This window comes from Ursus arctos, unplaced genomic scaffold (assembly GCF_023065955.2).
Source record: "Ursus arctos isolate Adak ecotype North America unplaced genomic scaffold, UrsArc2.0 scaffold_19, whole genome shotgun sequence".
Classification (NCBI taxonomy): domain Eukaryota; kingdom Metazoa; phylum Chordata; class Mammalia; order Carnivora; family Ursidae; genus Ursus; species Ursus arctos.
In genome coordinates, this window is record NW_026622863.1 from 1,254,213 (window position 1) to 1,267,153 (window position 12,941).

The 12,941-nt window shown below is 51.3% G+C and overlaps 1 protein-coding gene across 1 annotated transcript in view; it reads right to left on the minus strand.

Moving 5' to 3' along the window:
* ZC3H18 (zinc finger CCCH-type containing 18) overlaps window positions 1-12,941 on the minus strand; it is a 62,252-nt gene that overhangs the window by 28,758 nt on the left and 20,553 nt on the right. The window contains 3 exon segments of the mRNA XM_057314625.1: window positions 3,763-3,920; window positions 4,846-4,938; window positions 5,268-5,416. Of these exon segments, the coding sequence (XP_057170608.1) occupies window positions 3,763-3,920; window positions 4,846-4,938; window positions 5,268-5,416 (400 nt within the window).

Genomic DNA, 12,941 nt, shown 5'->3' on the forward strand with positions numbered 1-12,941 from the left:
GGGGATTTCTTGGCTCCACACCAACTCTCCCCTTTGAGTAAGCTAGTGGGGGAAACCGAGGTGCCTACAACCCACGGAGGTGCCGCTCTGGGGAGTTGCTGCTCTGGGGAGTTGCTGAGGCCTCCGCCAGGAGGAGCATCTGGGTCACCGGATGGCCTCCAGCAGGCTGCCTTCTGGGAGGCCTCTCCCCCGGCTCGTCCAGGACCCCAGCGGGCCGGGTCTGTGGATGACATAGCTCTCTTTCATTCCAAGCAGTCAGACATCTTCCTAAGCACCTCAGCCCCACACAACTCAGATCGTATTTAAGACAAGAGTCAGGAATGACAGAGGCCTGCTGCAGCCGGAAGGGAAGAAAGAACGCTGCCCCCGAGGCACCAGCACCATTTGCAGCCACTGAGGCGCTGGCGAGCACTTTCCCAAGAACGTGCGAGGGTGTATGTTCTGTCAAAGGAGGGCTGTACAGGCCGACTGGTGTTTGGGAAACTGGGTAAGCAGGGTGTAAATGGCTCCCCGCCTGCGGGACTGCTCAGAGCCGGAGGGTACGGCCGCCAGGGCCCTGGTCCTCGGAGCACAGACAGCGCGGCTGGGCGGTGCAAGCAGCAGTACGCTCGAAGGACGCTGACCGGTAAGGGCTCCACCCCAGGCCCCGGGTTACTGAGAAGCTCAGCTGCTGACAGCTCCTGCCAAGGACCTCATTCCTCCCAGGTGACACCCTGGGCTCCCCTCGTCCGCCAGCTCCCACCCTCCTGCAGGCTCCGTGCAGCATTCTCAGTTTGCACCCCGCCCCAGCAGCCTGTGCAGAGAGGTTTCCTCCCTCCCTCCCTCCCTCCCTTCTTTCTTAAGTAGGCTCCACGCCCACCGCAAGGCTTGAACTCAGGACCCCAAGATCAAGAGTCATGTGCTCCCCGCCACTGAGCTAGCCGGGCGCCCCGAGGTGACATTTCTTAATGTCTTGTGTGCATGAGGTCCCACGAGTTGGTCAGCATCTGAATAAAGTGCCTCAGGTAGAAAGAAACTCTTAAAGCTATGAATTGGGGTCTGTCTAGAAAAGCACTACTTTTACCAAATGATCCTACTGGACAAATTGTTTAACTCCAAACAACAGCATAAGTAAAAGACCGTTTTCCTGTCCTTTACGCCACCTCAGAGAGCTTCCTCACAGCTCCTGAGTGAGCACCTTGTCCCAACGGTTCTCCAACGAAGCACCCAGCTCCACGGTATAGGAGCCCGACTCCACTAAGGCCACTGGGCGCCACCACGTGACAGCGATTCAGTGTTCCAACCCTACCCTCAGCGTCAGGCCAGGGAGCCCAGGCCCCGGGAACGACGTCCATGGTTCTCAGACCTCAGTGGGTGGGCGGCAGAATTACCTAGAAGGCTTCTGAGCAGCCAGCCGGGCTCCACCCGCCCTTGATGCTCTGATGGGAGCACTTCTGACAAGCCCCCCGCCCCAGTGTGCTGCTGGTCCCGATGCCGGCCTCGGAGCTGAGCCCTCAGGCCTACTCCCACCTTCCTCACCCGGCACACACAGGCACCGTGGTCACAGGCACCGTGGTCACAAGCCCGCTGCACGGCCGGCCAAGGAGCCCCTGGCACAGAGCCTGTGGCGTTGCAGGCTCCCAGGGAAGGAGAACCAGCACTGCTGGTCTTTCTGAGTTGGACATCGACAGCCCTTGAACTGCTGTTAAGTTAGCTGCTTGGTGTCTCAGCAGCCCTGCTCGCGCTCTGCCAAGCGCCTCCCGTTCCGCCAGCTGCTCCGTGGGAGGGTGGCCCACAGCAGGTGCCGCAGGAGCTGGTGAGGCTGGGGTGCAAAAGGGCTCTCTCTGTCCTGGCCCCTGCCCGTTGCTGCCAGCAGGACTCCTGCAACCCGGCTCATCGCCCACCTCAGAGACGTCAGCGGAGCTGGCCAGCGTCCCCTCCTCAGCAGCCGCAGTCCCAGCGCCTCCTCCAGCTTCTCAGTATGAACAGTTCTAGCCTCTCCCCTCCCTCCCTGAGGGGGGTGCGGGTGCTGCTTCCTGCGGTCGCAGCTTCCATAGTCTCGTAGACAGCATGTCTTTATGTTAAACGCTCTCCATTAAAATAGCTGGGGGGGGGGTCTCCTCTGCTTAGTGGACCCCAGTTGACACAGCAGAGGCGGTTTCCCATCTGACCCATGCTGGGACCCTGTTCCCAGTGGTCCCGACTGACAAGGTCTGTCTGGCGCCTGGCACACGAGTGTCATAGAAGCCCCTGGTTCATTCTAAGGCTCTGATGTTGAAACACCAAACACAAGTGAGAATGTGGGTCAAAGGCCCATCTTCAGAGGCTTCAGAGGCTGAAGGCCCTGCAGCGGGGACCCCCCCAGCAGAGGAGGTGCGGAGTCAGCAGCCAGCGTCAGCCCAGCACCATGCACAGGGTGGGGCTGGAGCGCGGCTGCAGAGCCACACTCCCCACGCTGCTCCCCAGCTGGCACGTGTTCAAGTCCCTGCTCCAACCACGGCTGGGAAACACAGTGTCAAGGGTGAGCCTTGAGGTTCTAAACCTCTTCTTTCAGTGCTCAGAATGACCACACTCAAGAAGCACCCTCTGCTCCATGCTCGTCACATGCTCCGCGAACTCCTGGGATTCCCCCCCTTCCCCCAGAGCCCGCAAGACAAGATCATCACCTGCATTTGAAACAAGGAAAATATGAGACCTCAGGGCATGAAGGGAGCCGCGTGCCCTGGCAGACACAGTCCCGTCCTGACTCCCATGTTCCTGTCCGGGATCTGACACACCTCCATACCCAGAATTAGAAAACACAGAGGTCTGAACCCCATCTTTCAATCTCCACCCATGAACCTCTGAGCTGTCCTAAGAACGGCATGGACCAAAGAGCTTCCTCCCCCTCCTTTCTGCACATGGGACAGGAGAGCCCTGAGACAGCCTGGCGGGCGCAGGTCAGGGCAGCAGAGTCCTGAAACACAAGCACCAGAGGAGTCCCTCCCCTCCGCGCCGTCCCCCACCACCTCCTCAGCCAGACCCCGGCGACCGGGCTTCCCCGGCAGTGAACATGAGCGCGCGGCACATCGCCACAAGGCTGACACGCAGCTGAAGCCGGCTCCAGTCACAGGCCGGACACCGCGCTGTCCCTGCGACCTGGGCCCATGCGGCAGCTGCTGCTCGGGAGAAACCTGCCTGGTTCTGCCCCTCAGAGGGGAGCACAGCAAAGCCGCCCTTCCCCTGGAACCGAAGCACGGGCAGATGAGAGCTTAGTGTCGCCCAACTTCTAAAACTCTGACTGTTCTTCAACCACGTGTACTTCGGTAATGGGTCTCTACAAGACCAGTAGGAAACATCTGGGAGCAGAAACAAGACAGCATTTACGATGAAAAGGGTCACACCTGCTAAGTTCCTGGACTCTGGTGACAATCTCATGGGTTATTCTGGCTCCTGGGTGCCTGGAGGGGGGCAGGGAGAGGCAGACTGACGGGGCACCAAGAACAGCTGTAGAAACTCTCGGCGCTCACAGGAACCCACAGGGAGGCGAGTCCTCCCCAGGCACACGGCCCTGGCAGAGCTGACACACTTCCTTCATGGAGCAAAAAACCAAGGAAAGTTGATGCAAAGAGTCTGAAAGGATCATGGGGACGCCATTCTCAGTCCAGGACAGGGGACATGCGTGGGCCCCCCGATGCCTGAGGGAACCCATATGCTGCTGCTCTCCAGAGCCCAGGGCTCACACAGCTGGGGACAACGTCATACTCTACCAAAAAGGAAGGAAGAGGCAGAACCGTTCCTTACACTGTGTCTCGGACATCCCTGGTGATCCGGTAATTCCAATCTCGGAAAACTTCATTTTCCTTGTCAAACTCCCGTTCATCTTCCCCAATGGTCACGGTAAACCTTTTCTCTTCAAAATCGGGCTCCTGTTCTTTTCGAATGGTTGCTTTTTTTAAAACCTACCATTATAAGAAGAAATCAATGCCATTTACTGTTAGGAAAAGCAAAGGGAAGCCTGTCCTGATGTGACCCATGGAGCCTGGTCCAGTGTGGGAGAAGTGGCCTACGTGAGCGTGCTTGGTGGGGGAGAGGCACCTCCGCTCTAGGCCTGAGCACGCCGTCTCTGCACCTGGCAGTCAGGACAGGCCCGCTCAGCAGTGCCATGGAACTCGCTCACGTTTCAGAAAGGGGTGAGAGAGCTGGCCACTTCCTAGAAATACTCCTGATGCTGAGCTGGGGAGTCCCAGATAGTCACTCGGTGAGGAGGCCCAAGTGTGGAGAGGAAGGTGAGGCTGCTTATGGCAGAAAAGCCACGTGGAGTGGTTCTAGTCTCAGAGGAAAAGAGGGGAGGCGGGGTGCATGCTCAGCAAGGGAGGAGAAGGGTTTTGTTTTGGTCTGTCACCTCACCGGAGAGAAGTGGGGGCTCAGGGAACAGGCCTGGTGCCGACAGACCACAAGCCTGACAGCTCGGGCCACGGTAGGGCCCGGAGCGAGGGAGCGGGAGTGGGGGGGGGGCTGTGCGTGAGCGCCGCGGCAGTCTCAGGAGAGGGTGGCTCCTCCACAGGCATGGGCCACCCTGTGCTAAGTCTCTGGGGAGTGGCTCTGGGCGCCTGCAGGCTGGGCGGCCGGGGGCAACCGCGCCAGCTGGGGCGTGGTCTGCTGCTGCCCAAGCCACAGGAAGGCAGCAGACCTTGCTGTGACCTTGCCCACCTCAGACAGATGGACAGACATCAGTTTCCATTCGTAACTCTTCAGAGAAATCACAGAAATATACCCCTCAGAGACCTTCCTGGGTTTTCAATCCTTGTCTCTGAATTAAAGAAATGCTACTTTTGCTCAAGGACTGCCCGCTGCTAGCATTTTCTTCTCGGGCTGTCTGGTTACCTCCTTTGCGTGTCGGAGTCCTCGTTCCCAGGCACTCTCTGTGGGGGGCTCTGGAGGGGGTGGAGGCAAAATTTCATCAACTACTGGCCCACCCTATTAAAAAATGAGAAGGGAAAAGTTGAGAAAGCAAGTAAAACTTTAAAATTGATAAAGAAATGGGAGCAAAAACCCTGGCGAGAGCGTTAGCTGACTGCACGCCCCCCGCTCTCCAAGCCTTAGTCTGGCCCCTGACCCACTGCCCTGCCTGAATCTAGGATTACCTCCACACGGAGAAGCGGAAGCATCTGGAAGGCGACTCAGTGACTGTGTGACATCACAGAAGCGCCTTTTACACAAGGTGTATTAATGTGCTGTAAGCTGAAGATTCAGAGAGCTTAGATGTCCCATCTGCTAGCAATTAAAGAAAAGAGGTGTTCACGCACCCATGGGTTGGCAGGCATCAGTGGGTGAGGTCCAAGAGGCGGGGCACCATTAGGCGGGAAAGGTTCGGCTTTGGTGATTAAGGAATAGTTGCCCTTGTCGTTGACTCCAGGGTGTATAAACCTACAGTTCATTCCCCACGTGCAGTTCCCTATGGAGACAAAAGCCAGGTCAGAAAGGGGAGAAGAGAACCAGAGTGCATGGGGTCAGCTTTCTGCCCGCTCTGCCTGCAGCGGCAGCCTGGGGGCAGTGCCAGGAGCGGCGGCTCCACAGAGGGCCTGCGAGGGGCCCCACGCGAGCTCCAGGGCTCCTGCTGCAGCCCTTGCCACCTCATTAGCTGCGTGCATCTGAGCACAGACAGGTCCCAAGGCAGGCGGCTGCAGCGGCAGACTCAGAGCTCAGAGCTGGGCCACCCGGGCTCGGTCCTCACGGCTGAACTGAGCACAGCCACCACCCCCGCTGGTGCCCCCCCCCCCCCCCCCCCCCCGCTCAAGTTCCTGGCATGCAGGCCTGGAAGGTCTCAGGCCATGCCCGGGCTGAGGAGCTTCCCGGGAGCAGTACATCCTAAGGGCTCCCGGAAGGGGCTGGGGACGTGGGGTCAAGGAAACGTGGCCCCCATTCCTAACTCACTCTGGGAAGAGTTTATCTCCCCCTAAAAAGAGCGAAGTTCCAGAGCTTCCCAGACAATCCCAGGCCGCCCCCTGCTCTGCGAGGCGGTCTCCCACTCAGGTGACACTGTACCCCCCGAAGGGTTCAGAGGTGCGCATGCAAGACCCTTATCCTGACTCCAAACACTGCGATCACTGCGAGAATTCTGCCAGTCTGTCTCAGGGCGTCTCTACCAGCTCTGTAAACCTGAGTTTCTCCCACCGAAAGTCTCACAAACTATTCCAGGATATTTCCGCGCTTCAAAATGTGTGAGAGAGACAAGACACAGAGGACTGTCACACCCTGGGTGCTCATACTTTACAAAAACCAATAAAAAATGTCATCTTCCAGAACTACTCCATAACAGAACACCAAGATCATTCAAGGAAACCACTTGACTTTTCAGAGCAGAAGGCAAGAAGTCCAAGTTTTAATTTAATCAGTTAAGTGAATCACTTTTAAAAAATTTAACATGGCGGGGGGGCACCTGGCTCAGTTGGTGGAGCGTGTGACTCTTGATCTCTGGGTCGTGAGTCTGAGCCCCATGTTGGGAGTAGAGATTATTTTTAAAAAATAAATAAAACACATGAATAAAAATAAAAATTTAATTTTTTAAAATGTAATATCTACATAAGTGCAAAAATAAATATGGCATAAATAAACAGTTTTAAAAACATTTGCAATGAGTTAACTTGTAGTTAAATTTTAAATTATCTTTTAATACATATTCCCTTCTAAATGTAATATTCCACTTGACTGTTTCTATCAACAAAACACATTTTTCCTTGTACAACATAAAGGGAAATAATCATTTAGTATTTAGGAAAAAGCTAAATTTACCTTTCAGACATCATGAATATTTAAGCTTGTATTAAAACCAACCTAACAACATACTCGTCTGAATTAAATGCAAAATAAAGTATGCTTAAAATTAATTCTCTTTGGAAATGCAAAAATTAGTAACTTTTAAAATCCTTAAGAGTGTTTGAGAGATCACACAGAAGTCAGAGATTGGGAAATATTATACTATGAGGAGTTCAGACCCCAGTCTCTCAGAGAGCTTTAGAGAAAACAGACCCTGTATGGAGTCCTGCAACTAAATAAAGGATTCCAAATACCGTCCAGCCCTTTCCCGTCTGTCACAGAGCTTGCACGGTACCCTCACTGCTGTGCAGGTAAAAGACTAATGGAGGCTTTCTGCAGAATCTGCAAGTACAGGAAAGTATTAATAACTTAAGCCCCAGGTTTCCATAACTTTTATAACCTAAAACATATACCTGGGTGGTGGATAAACGGGTATTTGGTAATCTCTGTTCTTTTATTTACATGAAATATTTTTAAAATGATTTTATTTTAGAGAGACAGCGAGAGCGAGTGAGCATGTAGCAGGGGGAGGAGCGGGGGGGGGGAGGGAGAGGGAAGAGGAAAGAAGCCCAAGCAGACTCCGCGCTGAGGGTGGAGCCCGGCAAGGGGCTTGATCTCACGACCCTGAGATCATGACGTGAGCCGAAACCAAGAGTCGGACGCCACCCAGGCGCCCCAATATGTAAAATATTTTCAAAACAAAACCAAAAACATCACCCAATGAGCCCACTGACAAGAAAGATCTCTTCTTGCTCCCACAGGCAGGGGAGGAAAGAGGAATGGAAGAAATCAGTCAGGAATGGCAGAGGCAAGAGCAGCGGCCTGTGCCCCTCTGAGACTCTGGTGGGTGTCTGTGCCTGGGTGTGCAAAGATCCTGGCTGGACACGTCTTCACTGCTGGCCACCAAACACGAAGAGAAGGCTGCTCCAGGCAGAAGGAGGGAGGTCTACAAGTACCTACCACCAGGACAGACAGCCAGCACACGCAGGTGAGGAGGGAGCATAGGAGCTGTCCACTCCCAGTAGCCTTTTGATTTTTTAAAAGATTTTATTAAGTCATCTCTACACTTGATGTGGGACTCGAACTCACAACCCCAAGATCAGGATTTGCACTCTCCACCGACTGGGCCAACCATCCACAGCATTTTTAAAAGTGAATTTTTATCTGTGTAGAAAAAAGCCTTGGAAAGAAATACCCCAAATTCTTGGATGGCAGAAGACTTTTATCTTTTACTGTCCTGACTCTCTGTCAGTATGTACTACTTTTATAATTTAAAAAAGCATTTTGTTTAGGGAAAAATATTCTCTAGAAAATGGAAGCAAAAATCTTGTGACTGTGACTCCGACCGGGTGAAGAAATAGGCTTCCAATGATGCGAGGACTCCATGTAGGGACCTGAACACTAGGCAGCAGGGAACAAGGAGAAATGGAAGCATGGTCACGGCGGCAGGATAGGGGACAAGATTCTTCATGTTGGCGTATATACGGCTTCGAAGGCAAGAAGGCATCGATAACGTTCTAGTTCTTAACTGAATGGTGCGCATATTAGTAACTACTATATTTTTTATCATTATATATCCCTGTGCAGGCACTGTCGATAAATACGAAACGTTTATAGGTATGAAATAAAAGTAACAGATAAAAATACATCCAAGCACTCTAAAAGGTATTCCGTGAGGTCCCCGTGCTTCCAGGGCCCTCTACCAGAGGTAGTTACCAATGTGCTGGGGATGGGTCAATCAGTCTGTGTGTCTCCCCCCATGTCTCCCCTGCTTCTATTACACCATGTGTTGATGCTTGCTTCTCTTCACTAGGTCACAGATCTATGAAAAAGGAACCTGTGTGCAGTACCAACACACCCACGACCAATGAGACAGACACGACCTTTGCAGAAGACCTATTCAGGTCCTTCCGCAGCAATCAGAGGAACTGAACCCAGGGACGATGGGACACCACTGTCTCCCGTGGCAGTAACCCACCGCTCAACACCACACACCAGACTGATCCAAGGACCCAACCCGTCACTCCTGCAGCGTGAGATGTCAGGAGAAAAGCATGTCTGCGGGCATGCTCGAGAGCATGTGCGCGTGCCGCGTCCAGAAACACGACTAGAGTCTGAAACTTCGCACTGTCGGTCTGACTGGTTACCAGCACGGGTGCAGCACCAGCACTGATGGGCTGCACTCACTGTGTCTACGAGGCATCCTGCCACGGCGTTATTTCTAAATAAGACAGAGTGGAATAACTCAGAACAGAAAATAAATACGGGGATTGTAAAAATAAAGAGGTTTAAAGTGCTTCATGGTTTTAAGAAGTTACCATTGAATGGAAGGCAGAATATGCAAAAATCTAATCATTCAATATTAAGGACAAACCTAGAACCTATAAACATGTATCCTAATGGGCATCGGGTCCCAGGGACCATCACGTGCCAAGTTTTTAACGACAGAACATAAAGAACTCAGGAGTACCTTCCTTTCCCATTTCACTGACAACCAGTCACCTCTCGTGGTATCTGAGATTTTAACTTCTCAAAGCAATACCTTCATTGTGCTAGCTGATTATTATGATATTATGTTATTAAAATAACATCTGGGCTGCTGCTTTATAAATAATGTAGATTTGAAACCAGAAGTTCTTTAACTTTTAGGTCTTAGGAGCCCAAAGAATCATAAATGGATCGTGTCTATTGGTATTTACTATAGAAATTAAGGCTGAAAAAACTTACGTAGTATATGCCACGTGTAACTTATGGTAACTATATATTAACATAAATGTTTCATGAAAACTAACTTTTAAAAATATTAATGACACGAGCAGCATTCTCTTCCTTTTTGCAAACCTCTTTCAAGCTGACAGGAACACAGCAGACGGTGGCTCTCCCTTGTCGGCTTCTGCACTCTGTTGGCCGGGACAGCCTGTCTGCGAAGTAGGTGAAGGAAGCCAGCCTCGTCCCCAGCAGCTGGGTGGGGGAGGGGACTCCGCAGCCTCCGCAGCCTCCTGCGTGTTCCTGACGCCACCCGGACCTTGTCAGGCAAGGCTTCTCGGCCGTTAGCTGCCGTGAGGGGCCTGTAACCCCGGTGCTGAACATTTCCGACTGTCCCACGGAGGCCCATTGCTCCGCCTCGAACCGCGAGTGGACCTTCTACGCAGGTGTGCTTCTGTACGCCACGCGATGGTCACTTGGAAAAGTCATTAAGCACCGCAGGTGCAGATTTAGGCCCTCTGAAATACTGACTTTCACGTGAGAGCCCAAAGCTCATCGTGAGCACAGATACCGTCAGCTGTTCTCCTGGAGGCGGCGGGCTCACTTCGTCCCGGAGGAGACTGTGCTGTGTCGCTTTGGGGGTCCCCACTCAGGCGCAAACCTTGCGCGCCCCCCCGGAGATGCTGCCGGCGCCTCCCTGTGCGGCAGAGGGCCTCCGGGAGCGCTCGCATCTCGTGACGCTGGATGTGGGAAAGACCAGCACCGCGGGGTCTTCCTGGGGCGACGGACACGTTCTGCAACTGGATTGTGGTGACGGCCGCACAACTTGGTCGATTTAATAAGAATCATTGAATTGTATGCTTAAAATAGATGAATTTTAGGGCATGGATAATATACCTCAATATATTTTTTAAAATACCTGTACTCAAATGTAAAATTTAATTATAATTTTATAATATTGCTCTCTTACAGACATCATTAAGTGAAATTGCTATTACTGAACTCTGAGTGTGTGTTGGTCAATACCCAACTACTAGCAGGCTCAGGACTACAAAAGTAGTTTTGACCTCAGGGTCCCTTCAAAGAATTTTAAGAACCCCTAAGGGTCCGAAGACCACATTTGAAGACCTGCTGCTTTTAACATAAAGGGGAATGCAGGGATTCAAAAATGGGCAATGAACATTTCTCCAACGAAGACAGACTGTTCAAATGGCCAATGGGCACATGAAAAGATGCTCACCATCACTAATCATTATGGAAACAAATCAAAACCACAATGAGATACCACTTCTCATTAGGATGCTTACTATCAAAAATTAAGAACATACTAAGTGTTTGTGAGGAGGCCCTGGGTCCTTGTGCACTGCGGGTGGGGATCCAACATGGTGCTGCTGCCGCGGAAAATGGTATGAAGGCTCCTCAAGGAATTAAAAATAGAATCACCGTGTGATCCAGCAATTCCAGTTTTGGGCACACCCCCCCAAAATGTGAAAGCAGGGTCTTGAAGGTACATCTGCATACCTATGTTCACAGCAGCATCATTCACAGTAGCAAAAAGGAAACAACCCAGGTGTCCGTTGCTGGATGAACGGATAAACAAAATGCAGTACACACACGCTGGAACACGAGCCTACGAAAGGAAGAGTTCTGACACCTGCTGAAACACAGATGACCCTCCAGGATACGAGGATGAGCGAAATAAGGCAGTCACAAAAAACCAAGAATTGTATCATTCCACTCAGACTGGGCACCTAAAGTAGTTATGGGGCGCCTGGGTGGCACAGCGGTTAAGCGTCTGCCTTCGGCTCAGGGCGTGATCCCAGCGTTATGGGATCGAGCCCCACATCAGGCTCCTCCGCTATGAGCCTGCTTCTTCCTCTCCCACTCCCCCTGCTTGTGTTCCCTCTCTCGCTGGCTGTCTCTCTGTCGAATGAATAAATAAAATCTTTAAAAAAATAAATAAATAAATAAATAAATAAAGTAGTTAAACTCATGGGCAGCAGAATGGTGGTTGCCAGGGCCTGCTGGAGGGAGGAATGGGAAGTGATTGTTTAATGGCTACAGAGTTTCAGTTTTACAAGAGGGAAAGACTTGTAGAGACGGATGGTGGTGATGGCAACAAAGTGAATATAATCAATGCCATGAACTGTGTACTTAAAAATGGGTAAGATAGTAAATTTTACCTTAGGCTTATTTTACCAAATTGTGTGTGTGTGTGTGTGTGTATGTGTGTGTGGGGGGGCAGGGACGGAGGGAGAGAGAACAGAAAGGGCGAACAGAAAGGAGCAGAGACAAGGTCTGGCCCACAGAGTGGGTGGGCACTATTGATAGCTGGCTCAATCAGAAACCCAAAGCAAGACACAATTTAAAGAAAATGTTACTTATGCTTTTGTAGACAGCACTTTATATCTTGATGATTCAACATAAATACACTAGAGGTAAAAATATGCCATAAACAAAATACTGGTGCTTAAAAGTGTTTCCATTTGGGGGCTCCTGGGTCACTCAGTCGGTTAAGCGTCTGCCTCAGCTCAGGTTGTGATCCCAAGGTCCTAGGATCAAGCCCCCATCAGGCTCCCTGCTTAGTGGGAAGCCTGCTTCTCCCTCTGCTGCTCCCCCTGCTTGTGTGTGCGCTCTCTCTCTCTGGCAAATAAATAAAATCTTTAAAAACAAGTTTCTATTTATATTCTAAGTACCATTTTGTTGTCAGTGGTCACAAATGCAAATGTATCCATTTGGGCAATTAATGATTAATCTGCAGAAATCTTTTAATAGAAATATAACTAACAACTTTTCTTAGGGAGAATTTTCAAATTAAGATATAATTCACATACCATAAAATACGCCAATCTACAGTGTATAATTTAGTGAGTTTTAGTACGTACGCAGAAGGTACGCAACCATTTTCTTAGAAGGAAGACCCGTACTGCTCGGCTGCCACCCCCACCACCCGCTTCCACTCCCTCCATCCCTCCCCGCCAGGCTCCGAGGCCTAGACAATGACTATAACCCAGCTCCTCCTCTATAGATCCATTCTGGATGGTTTGTATAGATGAAAATGCACAAGAAGGGGCCTTTTGTGTCTGGCTTCTTTACTCGGCAGAATGTCCTCAAGGTTCATCCGTGCTGTGGGGTCAGCACTTACTTGCTTCATGGAAGCATAACATCCCACTGCATGGACAGACCACACTGTGTGTAACCATTTTATGATATGACGGACATCTGGGTTGTTGGCGCCTGTTCGCTATTTTGAACACTGCTTTTTACGTACAAGTTTTTGTGTGGACGTACATTTTCATTTCTCATGGAGAGACACCTAGAAGCAGAACTGATTGGGTCACCGGAGAGCTCTACCCTTTTGTGTTCTCGGGGCCGCCACACCGTCTTCCAGCAGCTGCACCATTTCACGCTCCCCCCAGCAGTGTGTGAAAGTTCAGTTTCTCCACATCTCGTCAAAT